The sequence below is a fragment of the Sapajus apella genome, unplaced genomic scaffold, assembly GCF_009761245.1.
Source record: "Sapajus apella isolate SASKATOON/1434 unplaced genomic scaffold, GSC_monkey_1.0 scaffold61, whole genome shotgun sequence".
NCBI lineage: Eukaryota > Metazoa > Chordata > Mammalia > Primates > Cebidae > Sapajus > Sapajus apella.
Genome location: NW_022437001.1, coordinates 8,986,183 through 9,006,746, shown reverse-complemented (window position 1 = coordinate 9,006,746; position 20,564 = coordinate 8,986,183). Strand labels below are relative to the sequence as shown.

The 20,564-nt window shown below is 42.5% G+C and overlaps 1 protein-coding gene across 2 annotated transcripts in view; it reads right to left on the bottom strand.

The window, feature by feature from the left end:
• FREM3 (FRAS1 related extracellular matrix 3) overlaps positions 1–20,194 on the bottom strand; it is a 99,731-nt gene extending 79,537 nt beyond the window's left edge. Inside the window, exons 1-2 of one of the 2 annotated variants that reach the window (XM_032246492.1) lie at positions 14,263–20,194; positions 11,892–11,981 (exon numbers count right to left, since the gene is read on the bottom strand). In XM_032246492.1, coding sequence (XP_032102383.1) covers positions 11,892–11,981; positions 14,263–19,450 — 5,278 coding nt within the window. In that variant the 5' untranslated portion in view covers positions 19,451–20,194. The remainder of the gene's footprint in view (positions 1–11,891; positions 11,982–14,262) is intronic. The other variant, XM_032246491.1, reaches the window with a different exon arrangement.
• Between the last annotated feature and the right edge of the window lie 370 nt (positions 20,195–20,564).

Here is a 20,564-nt window from a genome sequence, read left to right as displayed (position 1 = left end):
GTGTTATGTATAGCAGAGATGTGAAAAATTTCAATACAAATCTATGATTCTATGATTATAGTGACCTAAGGAAGGAATACTAATAAACTTGACAGTATGCTTAATTGGCACAGTTCAGAGCTTTAGAAATCTGAACTGTATCCCCTATGTTGCCAGTAACTTTCATAGTAACCTTGAACATAATGAAATTTATCATCAATGTTAAAAAAGCAGACTGATATCTTATGCTGAAATAGCCTTAGTCTGAATTACTCAAAAATTGTAGAAATTGATGAAATGCACAAATCCATCACATTGTCAAAAATTTCCATTTAAATTGGCACTTAAACTCTATACACCGGTATGGTTATGTCCATAACTATATGAGAAAAGAAGAGAAAACTCACATTTATTGGGAAATTGATATATGCTAGGCATCATATTACATTTTTGGTATATGTTAGTTCATTTAACTATAGCAGAACAAAAAGAAAAAGGCAAAATTGATAGAGAAAACAAGATGTGGATAGGTAACATATTCACTGTGCATCAGCTCAGTAAGTAGCATCAAAGACAAAAACAGTGGTTTGAGTTACTTTCTCTCCTTCCTTGTCTATTTGTTGAACGTCTAGTAAACACAAAATCAGTTTATAAGTAGGCAGAGAAAAAAAGGTGAGAAACTAAGTGTTTCAGGAAATATCCCAATAAATTTGGTCAACCAAAATAGTCTAAAAGTTGACCTTATATAATGAGGAATAAATTAGTAAACTCCTTTTCAGCTAGAAGAAGAAAAATACAAAATTTGGTATCCTAGTGAGGCAAAAGAATAGGGTCTGGAGGCAGGGAACCTAAGGCTGTTTGATGTCAACTTCCTAGAGATGAAAGAAAAATCCTAACTTGCCATGCCTAAGTAACAAAAGGACCAGAGGCTACTCCATTTGACCTTTTCTGCCTGGCAGATGGGAAATTGGGTGTCTACAACAAATCATACTGAGTACGGTGGAGTCTCCGTTTGCAACTTTGTAACTTCACTCCAGCCTCTGAATGACTGCTGTCTGCAACCAATCAGACTGACTGTGGGCTACCACTTCCATTACATGAGGTGAGTGGGAAGTGGCCAATGGGAAACTTCTAGCGGGTATTTGGACCCAAGAAGATTCTGTAACCGGCCCTCGAGCCACTGCTTGAAACCACTCCCACATTGTGGAGTGTACTTTTGTCTTCAATAAATTCCTGCTTTTGTTCTTTCGTTGCTTTATTGTTTCTTTGTTTTGCTGGGTGTTTTGTCCAATTCTTTGTTCAGAATGCAAAGAACCTGGACAACCTGCAATCACTACCCTTTACCATTGACACTAGTTCACTAGCTAATAATTGAAAAGACGCTATTTATTGAGTGCTTACTCTGTGTCAGGCACTATTCTAAGTGCCTTACTTGTGTTGATTCCTTTAATACTTGTGTAGAGAACAATGAATGGTTCAACGTTTCCCAAAAGACATCCGCATCTTCATTCCTGGAATCTACAAAGACATTGCATGGCAAAAGGGACTATTCAGATATGATTAAATGAAGGCTCTTGAGACAGGGAGATTATGCTGGATGATCTTGGTAGGCCCAGTGTATCACAAGGGTCCTTACAGGTAAAAGAGGGAGGCAGCGGAGTGTCATAGTGATGCAGACACTCTGGCTTTGAAGACGGAGGAATGGGGGACCCTCCAGAAGCTGGAAAAGATCAGGAAATGGATTCTACCCTAAAGTCGTGCAAGAAAATGCAGCCTTGAGGTTTTAAAAACTAGGCAGGGGCGAGATGGGAGATGGTGGCAGACGGGAGGCAGAATTAGATTGCAGCTCCAGATAGAGCAGCAAGCGGAGGCTCACATTATGAATTTTATCTCCAGATCGACTGACTGCAGGAACAAACCAGCAATCCCAAGAGGACCCGCAGACCCTCTGAAGGAAGCGGACTGTTCCTGCACAACCTGGGAGACTCCCCCAAAACTGTGAGTGGCCCAACTACGGAAGTGGGAAAGGGAGACCCTCCTCTCCTGAACACACACCTCCGCTGGAGAAGCCGAAGACGTTCACAGGATTAGTTGCGAACTTTACCTGCAACTGAGTCAAATTGGAGAGCTGAACAAAATTCAGGGGTAGAGGAAGTAGCAGAAAGACCGTGGGAGCTCGCTGGGTCCCTTAGCAGGCCATTCCTGCCTGGCACCATAGGAATCAAATGGGAGAGGAGAGGTGGGTAGAACTACACAGGGAAAAGGAAATATCTAGCTGAACTTTGTAACAATTTGAACGGGGTGAGAAGTCTTCTGGCCAGAACTCACGAGAGGGAGTAAATCCAGTGTGCAGACTCAACAGGGAGAAAGAACCAAGCCCTTTTCTTTAGAAGCTGGGAGGCAGATAGCCTGTATGGCTCTCTGCCTGGAAATGGTCTGGGGATATTGTCCGGAGCTCGGTGGGAGTGAGACCTGCCCTTCAGTTTGTGTGGGAGCTGGGTGAGGCCTGTGACTGCTGGCTTTCCCCCACTTCCCTGACAACCTGTATGACTCAGTAGAGTCAGTCATAATCCTCATAGATACATAACTCCAGTGATCTGGGAATCTCACCCCCATCCCCACAGCAGCTGCAGCGAGACCCACCCAAGGAGAGTCTGAGCTCAGACACGCCGAGCTCCACCCCCACCTGATGGTCCTTCCCTACTCACCCTGGTAGTGGAAGACAAAAGGCATATAATCTTGGGATTTCTAGGACCCCACCCGCCGCTGGTCCCTCCCCATACTACTATAACCGGGGGAGTGTATCCAGCTCCCAGTTCTGAAGAGGTTCTTGGCCTCTCTAACCCTGAAGAATGGGGAAAAGGGAGCCGTGGAGACACCGTGAGTTTGCCATTCGATTATTAGAGAGAGCTCCCACACTGTTGTGGGAGGGGAATCCAGAGAAGGATATTCCTACAGTTAAGGAGTAGCTGACGTTTTAACCTTTGTGTTATTCCCACCCCATTCATGTTCTTGTCCAATGAGAGGAGTTCTTTCAAACTTCCTCTGGAGTGATTGATGTTTGACTCTGAAACTGGGTTGGCTACTTGCTCCACAGCCCTGAGTTACAGAGGCCCCTCCTCCCAGAGCTTTTCGTGGGATTTTTGAGACAAAGGAGCCCCACCTGGCTTTCCCTACCTAGCCTGTGCACAGGAAACCGAGACAAAGAACTTTACATTTGAAACCCCTCTGGTTCCTGGATGGAGGCATGGAGCCGGGAAACTCCTGCCTTTGAAACCACATCCCATCCCTTGTGGTCCCAGGAAGAGAAGATTCTTTAACACAGTCTTCACTACCATAGTTGTTGCTCTCCGGAAAGCATGATCTCCTACCTGGAGGCCAACCAGTACAAAAATGGAGCATTAAACAACCAAAGCTAAGGACCCTCATGGAGTCCATTGCACCCTCCTGCCACCTCCACTGGAACAGGAACTGGTATCCATGGCTGAGAGACCCATAGACAGTTCACATCATAGGACTCTGTGCAGACAACCCCCAGTGCCAGCCTAGAGCCAGGTAGACTTGCTGGGTGGCGAGACCCAGAAGACAGAAAACAATCACAGCAGTTCAGCTCACAGGAAGCCAAATGCATAGGAAAAGGTGGAGAATACTACAGCAAGGGAACACCCAGTGGGACAAAATAAATCTGAACAGCAGGCTTCAATCCTAGACCTTCCTTCTGACAAAGTCTACTGAAATAAGAAGGAACCGGAAAACCAACTTTGGTAATATGACAAAACAAACCTCTTCACCACCCCCCTCCCCCAAAAAAAATCACATTAGTTTACCAGCAATGGATCCAAGCCAAGAAGAAATTCCTAATTTACCTGTAAAGGAATTCAGGAAGTTAGTCATTAAGCGAAGCAGGGAGGCAGCAGAGGAAGGCAAAACCCAATGCAAGGAAATCCAAATAGATGACACAAGAAGTGAAGGGAGAAATATTCAGGGAAATAGATAGCTTAAAGAAAAAACAGTAAAATATTCAGGAAACTCTGGATACACTTTTAGATATGCAAAATGCTCTGGAAAGTCTCAGCAATAGAATTGAACAAGTAGAAGAAAGAAATTCAGAGCTCAAAGACAAAGTCTTCAAATTAACGTGATCCAATAAAGACAAAAAAAAAAAGAATAAGAAAATATGAACAAAGCCTCCAAGGAGTCTGGGATTATGTTAAATGACCAGACCTAAGAATAATTGGTGTTCCTTAGGAAGAAGAAAAATCTGAAAGTTTAAAAAGTGTATTTGGGGGAATTATCAAGGAACGCTTTCCTATCCTTGCTAGAGACCTAGGCAGCCAAATACAAGAAAGACCAAGAACACCAGGGAAAACCATTGCAAAAAGATCTTCACCTAGGCACATTGTCATCAGGTTATCCAAAGACAAAGGGGAAGAATCTTAAGAACTGTGAGACAGAAGCATCAGGTAACCTACAAAGGAAAACCTGTCAGATTAACAGTATATTTTTCAGCAGAAACCCTACAAGCTGGAAGGGGTGGGGGCCTTATCTTCAGCCTCTTCAAACAAAATAATTATCAGTCAACAATTTTGTAACCAGCAAAGGTAAGCATCATATATGAAGGAAAGATACAGTCTTTTTCAGATGAACAAGTGCTGAGAGAATTCACCATGACCAACTCACCACATATAGGGACTGCTACAAGGACATCTAAAATTTGAAACAAATCCTGGAAACACATCAAAACAGAACCTCTTTAAAGCATAAATCACATGGAACCTATAAAAACAAAAATGCAAGTTAAAAAAGTGGAAAAAGGCATTTCATGCAAACAAACACCAAAAGTGAGCAGAGGTAGCTATTCTTATATCAGACAAAACAAATTTTAAAGCAACCGCAGTTAAAAGAGACAAAGAGGGAGATTATATAATAGTAAAAATTATATTTTCTTGTCCACGGAAAATATCACAATCCTAAACATATATGCACCTAACATTGGAGCTCCCAAATTTATAAAACAATTACTAATAGATCTCAGAAATGACATAGCAACACAATAAGAGTGGGGGACTTCAATACTCCACTGATAGCACTAGACAGGTCATCAAGGCAGAAAGTTAACAACAACAACAACAACAACAACAAAACAATTTAAACTGTACTTTGGAACAAATGGACTTAACAGATATATACAGAACATTTTATCCGACGGTTGAAGAATGCATATTCTATTCAACAGCACATGAAACTTTCTGCAAGATAGATTATATGATAGACCATAAAACGATCCTCAATAAATTTAAGGAAATTGAAAGTATATCAAGCATTCTTTCAGACCACAGGGGAACAAAGCTGGAAATCAACTCCAAAAGGAACCTTCAAAACCATGCAAAAAAACATGGACATTAAATAACCTGCTCCTGAATGCGCATTGTGTCAAAAACAAAATGAAGATGAAAATTAAAAAATTCTTCCAACCAAACAACAGTAATCACACAACCTATCAAAACCTCTGGGATACAGCAAGGGCAGTGCTAAGAGAAAAGTTCATAGCCCTAAATGTCTACATCAAAAAGACTGAAAGAGCATAAACTGACAATCTAAGGTCACAGGTCAAGGAACTAGTGAAACAAGAACAAACCAAACTCAAACCCAGCAAAAGAAAGGAAATAACCAAGATCAGAGCAGAACTAAATAAAATTGAAACAAACAAACAAAAAAATACAAAAGATAAATAAAACAAAAAGCTGGTTCTTTGAAAAGATAAATAAAATTGATAGACCATTGGCAAGATTAACCAAGAAAAGAAAAGAGAAAATCCAAATAACCTTACTAACTGAGAAACAAAACAGGAGATATTACAACTAACACTACTGAAATACAAAAGATCATTCAAGGCTACAGTGAACAACTTTACTCACATAACTAGAAAACCTAGAAGAGACGGATAAATTCCTGGAAAAATGCAACCCTCCTAGCTTAAATCAGGAAGATTTAGATGCCCTGAACAGACCAATAACAAGCAGTGATATTGAAATGATAATTAAAAAATTACCAACAAAAAAAATTCCAGGACCAGACAAATTCACAGCAGATTTCTAACAGACATTCAAATAAGAATTGCCACCAGTCCTCTTGTCTCTATTCCACAAGATAGACAAAAAAGGAACCCTCCATAATTCATTCTATGAAGCCAACATCACCCTAATACCAAAACCAGGAAAGAACATAACAAAAAATGAAAACTACAGACCAATATCCTTGATGGACATAAATGCTAAAATCCTTAACCAAATACTAAGCTAACTGAATCCAACAACATATCAAAAAGATAATCCGCCATGATCAAGTGGGTTTCATACCAGAGATGCAGGGATGGTTTAACATCCATAAGTCAATAAATGTGATACACCATGTAAACAGAATTAAAACCAAAAATCACATGAACATTTCAATAGACGAAGAAGCAGCATTGGACAAAATCCAGCAACCCTTTATTATTAAAACTCTTAGCAAAATCAGCATGCAAGGGACATATCTTAATGTAATAAAAAACACCGATGACAAATCCACAGCCAACATAATACTGAATGGGAAAAAGTTTAAATCATTCCCTTTGAAAACTGGAACAAAACAAGGATACCAATGCTCACCAGCCCTCTTCAACATAGTACTGGAATTCCAAGCAAGAGCCATCAGACAAGAGAAATAAATAAACGGCATTCAAATTGGTAAAGATGAAGTCAAACTGTCACTGTTTGCTGACGATATGATTATTGACCTTGAAAACCGTAAGGACTCCTCCAGTAAGCTCCTACAACTGATAAAAGTATTCAGCAGAGTTTCCGGATACAAGATTAATGTGCACAAATTGGTAGGTCTTCTATACACCAACAGTGACCAAATGGAGAATCAAATCAAGAACTCAACCCCTTCTAAAGTAGCTGCAAATAAATAAATAAATAAATAAAATACTTAGGAATATACCTAACCAAGGAGTCGAAATACTGCTACAAGGAAAAGTACAAAACACTGCTGAAAGAAATCATAGACAACACAAACAAATGGAAACACATCCCATTATCATGGATGGGTAAAATCAAAATTGTGAAAATGACCATACTGCCAAAAGCAATCTACAAATACAATGCAATTCCCATCAAAATACCTCCATAATTCTTCACAGAATTAGAAAAAACAATTCTAAAACTCATATGGAACCAAAAAAAGAGTCCACATGGCCAAAGCAAGACTAAGCAAAAAGAACAAATCTGGAGGCATCACACTACTTGATTTCAAACTGTATAAGGCCATAGTTACTAAAGCAGCATGGTACTGGCACAAAAATAGGCACATAGACCAATGGAACACAACAGAGAACCCAGAAATAAACCCAAATACTTGCAGCCAACTGATCTTTGACAAAGCAAAAAACATACAATGGGGAAGGGACACCCTTTTCAACAAATGGTGCTGGGATAATTGGCTAACCACATGTAAGTGAATAAAACTCGATCCTCATCTCTCACCTTATACAAAAGTCAAAAGATGGATTTAGGACTTAATCCTAAGACCTGAAACTATAAAAATTCTAGAAGATAACATTGGAAAAACCCTTCTAGACATTGGCTTAGCTAAGGATTTCATGATCAAGAACCCCAAAGCAAATGCAATAAAAACAAAGATAAATAGCTGGGACCCAATTAAACTAAAGAGCTTTTGCATGGCAAAAGGAAGAGTCAGAAAAGTAAACAGAAAACCCACAGAGTGGGAGTAAATCTTTTCAATCTATGCACCTGACAAAGGAGTAATATCCAGAATTTACAATGAACTCAAATCAGTAAGAAAAAACAAACACTCCCATCAAAAAGTGGGCTAAGAACATGAATAGAAAATTCTCAAAAGAGGATATACAAATGACCAACAAACATGAAAAAATGCCCAACATCACTAATGATCAGGGAAATGTAAATCAAAACCACAATGAGATACCACCTCACTCCTGCAAGAATGACCATAATAAACAAACAAACAAACAAACAAACAAACAAAAAACCCAGTAGATTTAAAATCAGGGAACACTTCTACATGGCTGGTGGGAATGTAAACTAGTACAACCACTGTGGAAAACAGCAGGATTCCTTAAAGAACCAAAAGTAGAACTACCGTTTGATCCAGCAATCTCACTACCAGAAGAAAAGAAGTCATTATTTGGAAAAGATACTTGAATACACATGTTTATAGAGGCACAATTCACAATTTGCAAAATCGTGGAACCAAACCAAATGTCCATCAATCAACAAGTGGATAAAGAAACTGTGGTGTATATATATGATGGAACACTATGCAGCTATAAAAGGAACGAATTAATAGCATTTGCAGTGACCTGGATGAGACTGAAGACTATTATTCTAAATGAATTAATTCAGGAATGGAAAACCAAACATCATATGTTCTCACTGATATGTGGGAGCTAAGCTATGAGGACACAAAGGCAAAATAATGAGGCAGTGGACTTTGGGGACTTGAAGGAAAGACTGGGAGTGGGGCAAGGGATAGAATACTACAAATAGGATACAGCGTATACTGCTCGGATGATGGGTGCACGAAAATCTCAGAAATCACCACCAAATAATTTACTCATGTAACCAAATACCAACTGTACCCCCAATAACTTATGGAAAAATAAAAAAGAAACCCAGAAAATGCAGCCTTGCCAAAACCGTGATTCTAGTCCAGTAGGGACCATTTTGGATTTCCAGTCTCCAGATGACAGGCTTGCATTGGTTCAAGCCACTAAGTTTGTGATAATTTGTTACAGAAGCAATAGGAAACTAACAAAATCCTCATAATAATCCTAAGGGGTATGTGCCATCGTTATCTTCAGTTCATAGATGAGCAAACTAAAGCACAGGCAGTTTCTCAAAGATGCATGACTACAAGAGATTGAGCTGGGATATGAACACAGACAGCGTGGGTCTAGAGTCTACTAACTGGAAGCCTTCATGGTATAACTCTTGAGATTCTAGTAAAATTGCAGCACTAGGGTAATTTTTGCCAGTATTTCCATTCTTAAGGCACCTGAGCTAAGCGGCAGCATACACCTAATGTCCAGTTCTGGAGGCAGGGCAGGGTCTTCTTTTAACAGTTTGAATATTGGCATGGAAAATAACAACAACATCTACTTCAGCCTGATGGTGAAAGATCTGTCTATAGACAGATCTTTCCATGAGTGCTATGTGCTATTAGGAAAAAAAATATTAATAGATCAAATGGAAATTTTCAACATGCCATTTGGGAACTCTTTTTAAAATGTGAGCATTTTGAAAGAAAAAAGATTAAGTCAGCTACTGTAAAATAATGGATTCATAATATTTCAAAATAACAGATAAAAAAATGTTTAAAGTGAGTGCTTTATCAGCGGTTCCCGGTATTCCCATCATTGGCAGACACGGATCTTCGCTCCATGCACAGTATGTGAAAGGCAACTGAGAAATTCACTGGTTGGGCATGGCAGCAGGTGCCTATAGTACCAGCTGCTGGAGAGGTGGATGTGGGAAGATGAACTTGAGGCCTAGTGTTTGAGGCTGCAGTGCACTATGATTGCACCTGTGAATAGCCACTGCATTCCAGCCTGGGCAACATAGAAGGACTCTGTTTATTTAAAAAAAAAAAAAAAAAACAACTTTAAAGAAATAATTTTTAAAAATTCCAGTTTGTCCCTGGGTCTAAGGGAAAAAAAATCCACTGGATAAATGAATGTGCAAATATTTAGTTTACTTATATGTATTTTAAGATACAGCTATATGAACAAATGCATCCTCAAATATTTTAGAGTCTGTGTTTGATCATTCTTTTCGCTTTAAGTTTCCAGGTGCTTCTTTGTCAGGTTAAGAAGTACAGTCTTGGTCCTCTTCTCTAACTTTTGTCCATGGTTTCAGCTTCCCAAAGCAGGGTGAGTGTAGCATTAGCGGTTAAGAGCTCTAGCATTGGAATTGGCAAGACCTGGATTTGGTTCCAGTTTGCTTGCCTATAACTTGTATGACTTCAGGCAAGTTATTCAACCATGGTGTCTTCATTTTAAAATATGTATCATAACATTTACTTTTTATTTTGTAGTGAGGATTAAAAGTCATAATGTTTTTAAGCACTAGCTAGCTCACAGAAAGAAGTTAAACCACAGTAGCTACATAAATTTCACCTTACAGTATTATCACAGAAGAAGTTAAACAATGGTAGCTACATAAAATTCACCTTACAGTGTCATCACAGACTGATTTTTGTTTCTAATGTTGTCCACACAGCATAGTGTCAGAGTCAGAAGTACATCTTTTTAGAGTGACATTCTTTTCAAAAACAGAAAGGAAAATATTTAATATAAAATATTCATCTTACATTTATTTATGAACCCGTTTAAAGGCATAAATTATTCTTTTTAGCAACTTTGATTCTCGAGAACTTGGGAAAGGGAAGGAAGATTTTTTTTTTTTTTTTTTTTTGAGACGGAGTTTCACTCTTGTTACCCAGGCTGGAGTGCAATGGCACGATCTCGGCTCACCGCAACCTCCACCTCCTGGGTTCAAGCAATTCTCCTGCCTCAGCCTCCTTAGTAGCTGGCACTACAGGCGCGTGCCACCATGCCCAGTTAATTTTTTTTGTATTTTTAGTAGAGACAGTGTTTCACCATGTTGACCAGGATGGTCTTGATTTCTTGACCTCGTGATCCACCTGCCTTGGCCTCCCAAAGTGCTGGGATTATAGGTGTGAGCCACCGCGCTCGGCCAGGGAAGGAAAATTTGATTTTAAACTTCAAGGGAGGAAATGGGGAGGAGGGATCAGTGGTTTCAACTGTAGTTAGTCTCATCAGAAGGTGAGAAAGTACCTAGTTAATGGGCACCTATTTTAAATTAATTTTTTTTTAAAAACAAGAATCAGGTAACACACCTACTTTTTATGAAGTGCTTTACATTTGTGATCTCAGTCAATCCTCTTAGCAACTGTTTGACATAGGTGTGAAGACCACCACTTTATACATGGGGGAAGGAATGAAGAGGACAAGGTCACTTATTCAAGGCCACACAGAACAAGTTGGGATTCAAACCCAGTCAGTAAACCATATGGCCTCTCATATAGAACTACCTTACCGTAGATTCAGTCCTTGACTGATTACATATGATTTAGGCAGGAAATGCAGGTTACTTACTGGGAATGAGTAATGATTTGTACTAAAAGAGGTTATTGAGTGGCAAGCAGTACACAGACATAATTTCTGCCATTATCCTGTCATACTGCAAAATGATTTTTCTTCTGACCACATAATCATTGTCCCTAGGTGTGTAAAGAAAGTGCCTTCTGTTAACTAGATGCTGCCCATTATGATGCTTTGAAGATAATAGTAGACAGACCAGGCTGCAGCATAAATAGGCAGTTTTTCACAAGTTTTCCTCTATGCCAGGAGATATATATATTTTTACCCCATCCAGGAAGATTTCAAGTCTAAGGTCAGGGAGCCGTAAGATTCAGTTCTGCAGATAAAAATCCCAACAAAATCTGAAGATATATTATTTTCTAATTTCTTTCAGAATGATGGAAACCACTAGCTAGATTCAGAGAATCTCCTGAAGGTAAGATTCGCTTGCCTATATGATGTCACACATGATCCAGATCAGATAAAATACTTCACATTTCACTCCTCAAATTCCTCATTGCTTTTTCTTCCTAAAAAATTATTTGTCAAGAATCATTTGGCATAGGATCATAAATGAAACAAAAATAATTCATTTGTATTATGACATTATTGATTGTGATTACTTGCCTATATGATGCCTATCCTTGCCTAGAAATGATTTGTTTTCCAGTTTTATATTGATTTTAATTAACCATAAGTCCTTTTTAAAGTTTTATTATTGACTTACCACTGTCTTCAACAGAGAAATAGAAGATGTCCTTTGATGTGCTGCTGCCCTCATTCAAGACGTAGTAGATCTTCATCTCATCAATGTCAGCTAAAAAAAAAAAAAGAGAAACCATCACACAAAGTCATATTGATACACATGAAAATGAGTATGTTGACAACTTCAAAGTTTTAATTAGGTACAGAAATACTCCAATTAATGAATTTTAAAATAATGATTAAGGGAACATGAATCTTCTTCTTAAAGCTACAATGTCAAAAATAAAACTTTAGTTTGAAACTTTGTCACAATGAGATACCATCTCACCCCAGTCAGATTGGTGATGATTAAAAAGTCAAAAAATAAGAGATGCTGGGTGAGGTTGCAGAGAAAAGGAGACATTTATACATTGTCGATGGGAGTGTAAATTAGTTCAACTGTTGTGGAAAGCAGTGTGGTGATTCCTCAGAGAGCTAAAAACAGAACCATCATTCAACCCAGCAATCCCATTACTGGGTATACACCCCCAAAATATAAAATCATTCTACCATAAAGACACATGCATGCAAATGGTCATTGCAACACTACTTACAATAGCAAAGACATTGAATCAACGTAGATGCCCATCAGTGACGTGTTGGGTAAAGAAAATATATTACATACACACCATGGACTATCATGTAGCCATTGAAAAAATTAGATCATGGCTTTTTTTTGTTTTGTTTTGTTTTTTGCAGGAACATGGAAAGAGCTGGAGGCTATTATCCTTAACAAACTAATGCAGGAACAGAAAACCAAATGTTGCACATTCTCACAAGTGGGGCCTAAACGATGAGAACTCATGAATACAAAGAAAGGAGCAATTGACAGTGGGGCCTTCTTGAGGGTGGAGGGTAGGAGGAAGGAGTACAGCGGAAAATATAAATATTGTATACTTGGCTTAATACCTGGCTGATGAAATAATCTGTACAACAAACCAGCATGACATGAGTTTACCTATGTAACAAACCTTCACATGTGCCTCTAAACCTAAAATAAAACTTAAAAAACTCCCGACTTTGTCACAGTGCTACTATGTGCATATTCTCCGGGACTGAAGTCCAACAAAGAGGGCATTTTAGTTACATGTGCTTTACAACATCCTGGCACTCTCTGGAGAGCCAGGTTTATCTGGTTTTGAATCTTCTGCACAAGTACAGAGCTTGACATAATTGTGGATGCTCATAGACTTTTTGTCAAAATGAATTTAAACAAGAATAACTGCTGCATCCTAAGAAGAAAGACAATGAGAATAAAATCATGATTTTTTTTTTCTGCTGTCTATTTTCTTGGGTAATAATTTGTTATGAAGGTCTATAATTATGCTTTTATAGTGGTAATTATTAGCATTTTAAAAACAATTTGCTTCCAAGGGGTATTTGTTTATAGAAATAATTCTTATAGAACCACTTTTTTTTGTTTTTAGTTTATATGTTTAATATTTTTAAATTATTATTTATTATTTTATTATTATTATTATACTTTATATTTATATTATTATAATAATTTATTATTATACTTTAAGTTTTGGGATATATGTGCAGAATGTGCAGGTTTGTTACGTAGGTATACATGTGCTATGGACCACACACATATGATTTCATTTGCTTCAGAAGCAATTCTGAAAATGGAGCCAAACTATTTTTTAAACATGTGTAAGTTTTCCTCTGAGTTGCATCTAAGTTCACATGTATCATGTGTGGGAAATTTCATGCACAGAGCTACCTAAAAAAGTTAGGATGACATAAAGAGCATTTAAAAGCCAGCGGGTATCACATCGCCTGGGAAAGTAGACGGACCTACTTGTAGCTCATGATTAGTAGTGACAACAAATGTAAAGGAAAAAATAATCTCACACAAACATAGCTCTGTGCTTTTTTTTAAATGTAGAAATTGCATTTGAATAGTGTAATAAAAATGAACAATGTAGTAATTTATATCCAAAATCTGGATATCAAACATCTCCAAAAATCTAGACTTACTAATAACTATGCAAATAACATCTATATGTCACTTTTAAAATTCAAAATCAATCTGATATTGAGAATTAATATAATGTTATCTTACAATATTTCAGAAGTAGAAGCTGTCCTTCTGTGTTTAACGGTTTTGAGGTATAGCTACAACTTTATGAAACATCTGTGGGATCCTGCTAAATGGGCATTCTGATGAAATTGATGAAAAAAGACTTGTTGCCTTTTTTGTTTTTAGAGTAATTTTACACTTCACTGTATTTTATGAGAACAAGAATCTTACTGCAAATGGCTGAGGTCAGGGCAGTTTTACACAAAGCTGAGATATCTGACCCAATGAAGAACAGGGACAGAATAATCAAGGAAGAATACATACTAACCTTGTGTAAACACTCGAGTGATCTGGTTTCCAAGGCCAGTTTTGAAAATGAAGCCATGCTGTGGTCCTCTGGTCACTTTATACTTCAGAAGCCTGTGGGGACTGTCCTGATCTTCTGCCTTCAGAGACTTGCTGGTAATCAGGAAGCCCATGTGTCCAGTGTGAAGGCGTTTCAAGGTTGGGGCACCCCTGTTAATAGTAATCTGGGGAAGCCTATTGTCTAATGATCTTATTTGGACCCTCATTACTTGAGGTTTGTGTGTCTCCAGGGCAGCGTCTGGGAGGACATAGAAATCAGTGTGAGTGCCATCTGTCACAGTCAAGGAGAAACTGTCTTCAGTGGTCTCACTACCATCATGCTTGTAGCTAATTAGCTTCTTGTTCAGGTCTTGCTTGGTGAAAGTGGTCACAGGACGGTTACCATTGTACAGAATCTTGCCATGCATGGGGACCTGGGTGATGGTAAAGAGAATAAGATCATCTGGAGTATCCTCGTCTTCCACTGTCAACTCAAGGGGAGTGATCAGTTGGCTATCCTCTTCCTGCAGTGTTAGTCTATGGATGGTCAAGATAGGTTTCTTATTATCCACATCAGTGATGAAGACCCTGAAGGTTCTGAACACAGGGTGGAGTTTACTGATCACTTGAAACTCAAAGCTGTCCATCTTTTTCTCATCATTTGAAGTATGAACATAGGATATTTTGTTGCTAGCCAATTGAAGCAGAGTGAAAGAGGCAATGGGTTCCCCAGCATGGTCAGAACTTTCCAAGTGACCCAGGCTTGGAGCCCGTGTGATGCTAAAGCGATGTTCATCAGAGCTGTTGATGTCATTGTTGCTAAGCAGACTGTTGGTAAGGGTCACTCTGGCACCTTCTGTCAAGGTGACCCTTTTGCTGATTACCTCAGGGAAGACCCTGTCTAAGTTGCCAATGATGACATAGAAGCAGTGGTCTGTCAAAGTGTTAACCCCATCAGTCACATCAAACTTGATAAAGTCAACAATCCCTTCTTGGCCTGTGTGAGTATAGCAGATGAGGCCTCTGTCAATCTCATCCTGGGTAAAGTTCATTCCCAGAGTGAGATTGTTTCTCACTTCTCCTCTGGGTTCTCTCAGCCTCTGTAGAAGTCCTTGTTGAGGCCCAGAATGGAGGACAAAACTGAGGCTCTTATCATTTGAGTCAAGATCTGTGGCCTTGAGGATACGATTTGTGATGATCTCAGATTGTCCTTTCTCTACTTTCAGCTCATTGTTGACAGTCAGCTGAGGGGTTTCGTCATCCACTAGGGTCACTACAATGGGTACCTTCCTGTGGGTGGTGTGCTTGCCGTCACTCAGCCAGACTTCAAAACTGTCCTCCGTGGTCTCTGAGTCATCATGCTCATACACAATGGTGGAGGCCTCCTGGATCTCCTGGAGGGTGAAGCTGTGGATGGGCCGGCTGCCTGTAGCCAGCTGCTGTATGATTCGTCCATGCCGAGGGAGGGCTGTGAGTTGAAAGTGCAGCTGATTCTGTGGCAGGTCAGCATCTGCTCCATTGAGCAGCTGGGTGTCTATGACCAGGCTCATCCCCTCTAGTACCACAAACTCATGGACAGAAAGTTCAGGCTGCTCATCATTGGTAGGGAGGATGATTATAGGGAAGAAGACATTTGGGGAGGAGTTGATGCCGTCAGAGCAATAAAAGGTGAATTGATCCTGTTGTGGCTCTACTCCCTTGTGAATACTCTGTACATAATGAATATGCTTCACTTGAACATCTCTGAGGGAGAAAGCACTGATGGGGCTACCAGACTGGGACATTTTTGAACCAGCAGCTGCTGCAATCTTTTCCAGGTAGCCAGAGGCTGGCTGACTAGTCACTGTGCATAGGAGTTCATCTTGGGGAGTGTCCACGTCTTCAATACGGAGATGTTGTAAGGTCAAGGGGTTCTTCTCACCTTCATAGACAACGAAGGGCTCCCCCACCAGGACCTTGGGTCCCACATTGTCCACTGGCAGCACAGTTACTTGTACCTGCATTCTCTCTACTGTGCTGTTTCCCACTACCCATTGGTAAGAATCCTTGGAGAGGATGAGGCTGAAGGCATCGTGCTGCTTTTGAAAACCAACTTCACCTCCGGTGTGGACATAGGCTACTCTCCCATTGATGAGGTCTTCTTGGGTGAATCGTTCTGTGGACAAACCATTTACTAGAATAGTGCCCAATTTGGGACTGTCCTTTACAATGAAAGATAGCATCAAGTCATGTACATCCTTCCTTTTTCCATGGATGATACCCATGGTAATCTCAGTGGCTTTATTCTCTTGTACGTCTATGGAAACATCCAATAATGAACTACTTGTAATAGAGATCCTAGGACTTTTGTTAGCCACATTGGGATGCACGGAAATTGGGACAGTGATGGGTATATGGTGCACCCCATCACTTACCTCCAGATGGAAAGTGTCCCTGGTAGTCGTTTGGTCTCTGCCATGATGATAAGAGACACTCCCATTAATAATATCAGCTTGCATGAAAGATTCTCCTGGGACCATACATTTTTTAAAGTACTGCAAGTGTCCATGCTGGGGACCCTGGACTAATATGAAGACAATTTGCTCAATGTCTGTGTCTGGGTCTGTAACATGCAGTTCATTATTGCTGAGGTTAAAGCTGCCTCCCTCCAAGACAGTAAAGCCTCTGTTGGTGATTTCTGGGGGCTGGTTGTCCACAGGTTGCAGGAATAATGTGAATGTGCCTGGCACACTATTGCCTGCAGCATCTTCCACCTGGTAGGTAAACTGCACAACCCGTGGTACAATACCCAACTTCTGTGGAGGCTTGTAGGCAACTTTATGCTGATTTACCTGGGCTTGGGTGAAATGCATGATGAGCGTGTCTGGTGAATCAGTGAGCACAATTTCTCCAGTTCGGACTTGGTGGTTGTCATCTGTGTCAGTCGGGAGTGTCAGTAGGGTGTACCATAGGTTCTGGTCATCAGAATCCTGGTCAGTGTATCGGAGGAAATTCTTCTGGAAGTGAGTGAGTTGGTATTCTTGTACTGTCATTTCTAGTGTAGTTCCTGGATACAGCTGTGGACTCAGTATATCCACTGGCTGGACCTTGATGGTGAAAATGTGCTGGTTGGATAGATTGGGTGGGTCATGGTCATCCTGCACATGGAAAGCCAGCTGGACCATTACAGATTGAGGGCTGTGTGGTCCAAGATGACGGTAGAAGAGTCTCCCTTCTGTTATGTCTCTTTGTAGCCACTGAGTCACCACTTTCTCATAAAGCCCTTCCTTTTCCTTGTAGTGCCATTCTTCATCTTCAGTGGAGAGAGGCAGTTCAGCCTGCCGCAGCAACATGTCCCCCAGGTAGTGGCCTGAGTGAGAGGAACCAGGGGCCAGTTCCCACGCTGGCTCTTCCTCATTTCCTTCCAGAGGCTGGTTCTCCAGCACAAAGCGGATGGTTGAGTCCTCAGAGTCAATATCAGTAGCACACAGTACAAAGGGAGAGATCTGGACCACCTGCCCTTCAGTCAGTGAGAGTTCTATGTTAGTACTGACCCTTGGTGGTTCATCATCCACAGGTAGGATGGTGAGGGGAAAGAGGAATTCCACTTGGTGGTACCCATCCTCCATCCGGAAGATGATGTTGTCACTGTAGGTGTTGCTGCCGTCATGCTGATACACCACTCGTCCTGCTGCCAGGTCCGCTGGTGTGAAATACTTGCACCCAGCAGGTGCCCCAAACACCACCAGCTGCCCATGTCTCAAGCCTCTGACTGCAGCCATTTTCATTTCTTCCAGGTTATCTTTATCATTGATAGGAACGCTGTGGGTGCTGGACAAGGGCCTTGACTGACCTTCAAAAAGCACAAGTCCCCTGGTATGGCTAGCCACTGGGACCAGAGTGTTCATGGATTTCACTATCACCATGAGTGCAAAGGGGTCTGAGGCGGCGCCATCTCCGTCCACTACCTCCAGCTCCAGCTGAAAGAGGCGCTCCCCATGGGAGTTCTCTGTAGGGGGCTGATAAGCAATCTTCAGCTCCAGCAGCTCCTGCTGGGTGAAGAAGGAGACTGGAAGGCCTAGAGGGTCATCGGTGCTGACCACGTAGCCCTGCTGCCCCGGGTGCCCTGGTGGTGGGGGAGTGGAGACGTTGAGAATGTTGAACACCAGGTCACCAGGGTCTGACTCGACGTCCTCTGCGGCCAGTGCGTCAGGCGTCAGGGCTGTCAGCACCAATGGATCCACCTCCATCATCATCGTGGCCACGAAGCTGGGCCTGGGCGCTGTGTTCTTGGCTCCCCCGCGGATCTTCACCAGCAGCTGGAAGTGCTCGCGGGCCAGCACTCCCAGGGACCCAGCGTCTTGGCCCTCCGGCCCCAGCAGCTCCACCATCATGGGCACGTAGTCCCGGTTGGGCGAGGAGATGGAGGTGTGCTGATAGAGCACCCCAGCCCGGACGAAAGCCTCACAGTCTACGCCCTTGCCCCTGAGGAGAGGAGCCCCCAGTGCGTCCACCAAGCGTCCGTACTTGGGCATGGGGCCGCCCTCGTGAGGAAGTGGGGTGAGCTGGCACCTGCTGGTGGCCGTGGCTCCGGACTTCAAGGAAGCGAAGTCCAGCACTCTCCTGTCGATGGCGCTGCTCCAGCCCCGCAGCTTCTCCACCACCAAAGGCCTGTTGTGCTTCACCAGCTCCAGCTGGGAGAAGACCACGTCCACCGCCAGTGTGAAGGGCAGCACCAGCGTGTGAGTTGGGGCTTCGTAGCGCAGCTGCAGCAGCACCCGGGCGCGTCCAGGGCTGTGGGAGCCGAAGTGAGTGTACTGGACCTGGCGGGGCCCGAAGGCGCAGGGGAAGCGGCGCGGGGAGAGAGCGCCCTTGAAAGGCGGCAGGGCGTCCAGGACCGTGACTTCGCACCGGTCCCACGGCTGCACTCCAATCACCAGGTCCCGGAGAGGGTCTAGCCAAAGGGAGCGGCCCAGAGGCACCCGGAGCCCCGGGTTGGCAATCAGCACGCTGGGGCCGTCGGGGCTACTGCCGTCCTGCGCACCCCGGACCGGCAGGTAAAGCGCCGAGTAGGGCTCGGTCCCAAGCGAGGATGCTGGTCCCTGCAGCGCGGGTCGACTCAGGAGCAGGCAGGCAAGCGCCACAACAAGCTGCCGGGGCGTCCCAGTTGGGTGTCGACAAGCCCCCGCCATGGCCACGGATGGCTCCTGGCGTTGGGATTCCCGGGGTGGGGGTGCCCTGTCCAAGGAGGGATCCGCTGAGCCTCAGGTGCCTGCGGTGGAGGCGTTAGCTGCTGTCCAGTCGGTAGCCGACGCGCGGATCCAACAAGAGCCAGTGGCTGCGCAACTGCTGCTGCAGGTACCGGCAGCTGGGGAAGGGGCTCTGCCCACCTCCTGCTCCGCCCCGGGTCCCAAGTCTCTCCCTGCTGGTTCCTGGGGCCGCCCAGATACGCGCCCAGCGCGGCGAGACTCAGCGAGGGTGCAGCGCTCTCCCCTCCGCTGCTGGGTGCTTTACCCCACCTACCTTACACACCTTCGCGCCGGGAGCCGGGTCCGCAGCGCTGCTGCCCGCGCTGCCAGACCCTGACCAGCTGGTCTGGATACTCTCTTCTCCCGGCGCCACAAGGGATTGTCCCTCAGGATTGGGAGAGAGACGGTGACTATACTCGGGTCAGTCCTGCGCCTGTGAGACTGCTCTCCTGTTGTCCATTCATCCCGGGAATGGTGTTTCTGAAAAAGGGGAGAAACACCATTTCTCTTCGTTACCGCTGACAGGAGTGTATTTTCTAGCCAAAATTGAGTCTCACTTCTGACATAAAAGAAACTGGTGGGAGCTATTCTGCAAATTGGATTTCCTAGCTGTCTGTCTGATGAAGCAGCTTATTCAGCATCTTGTAATTCGGTGCTCCCAAACAACCCTGACATTTTTCTTCTGCTCAGATTTTGAAAAAGAAAATCAGCATCCAGACTTGAATAGCTTGTAATCTGCTTTTTGTTATTGGGTCTCACATAACATAATCATGTGTGCAGGTTGGCTTCCTTCTGTCTTCTTAGAATGTGATTTCCATACCTGGTCAACAGTGACTTGCCTTTTATTTTATTGGACATACTGTTTTCTAACTACTTTCTTCGTAGGCAAATATACAGTAGCCAGAGGGGAGGATGTCAAAGGAAACAGTAGCAAAAAAAATACTTAACACAGGTACTTGGATCAATTTCTGTGGTTCAGTCTTTTTAACACCTGGAATCAGGCTCTTCATGGCTTTCAGATGAAGATGACCATCGATGTAGTGTCAGATACTTAACA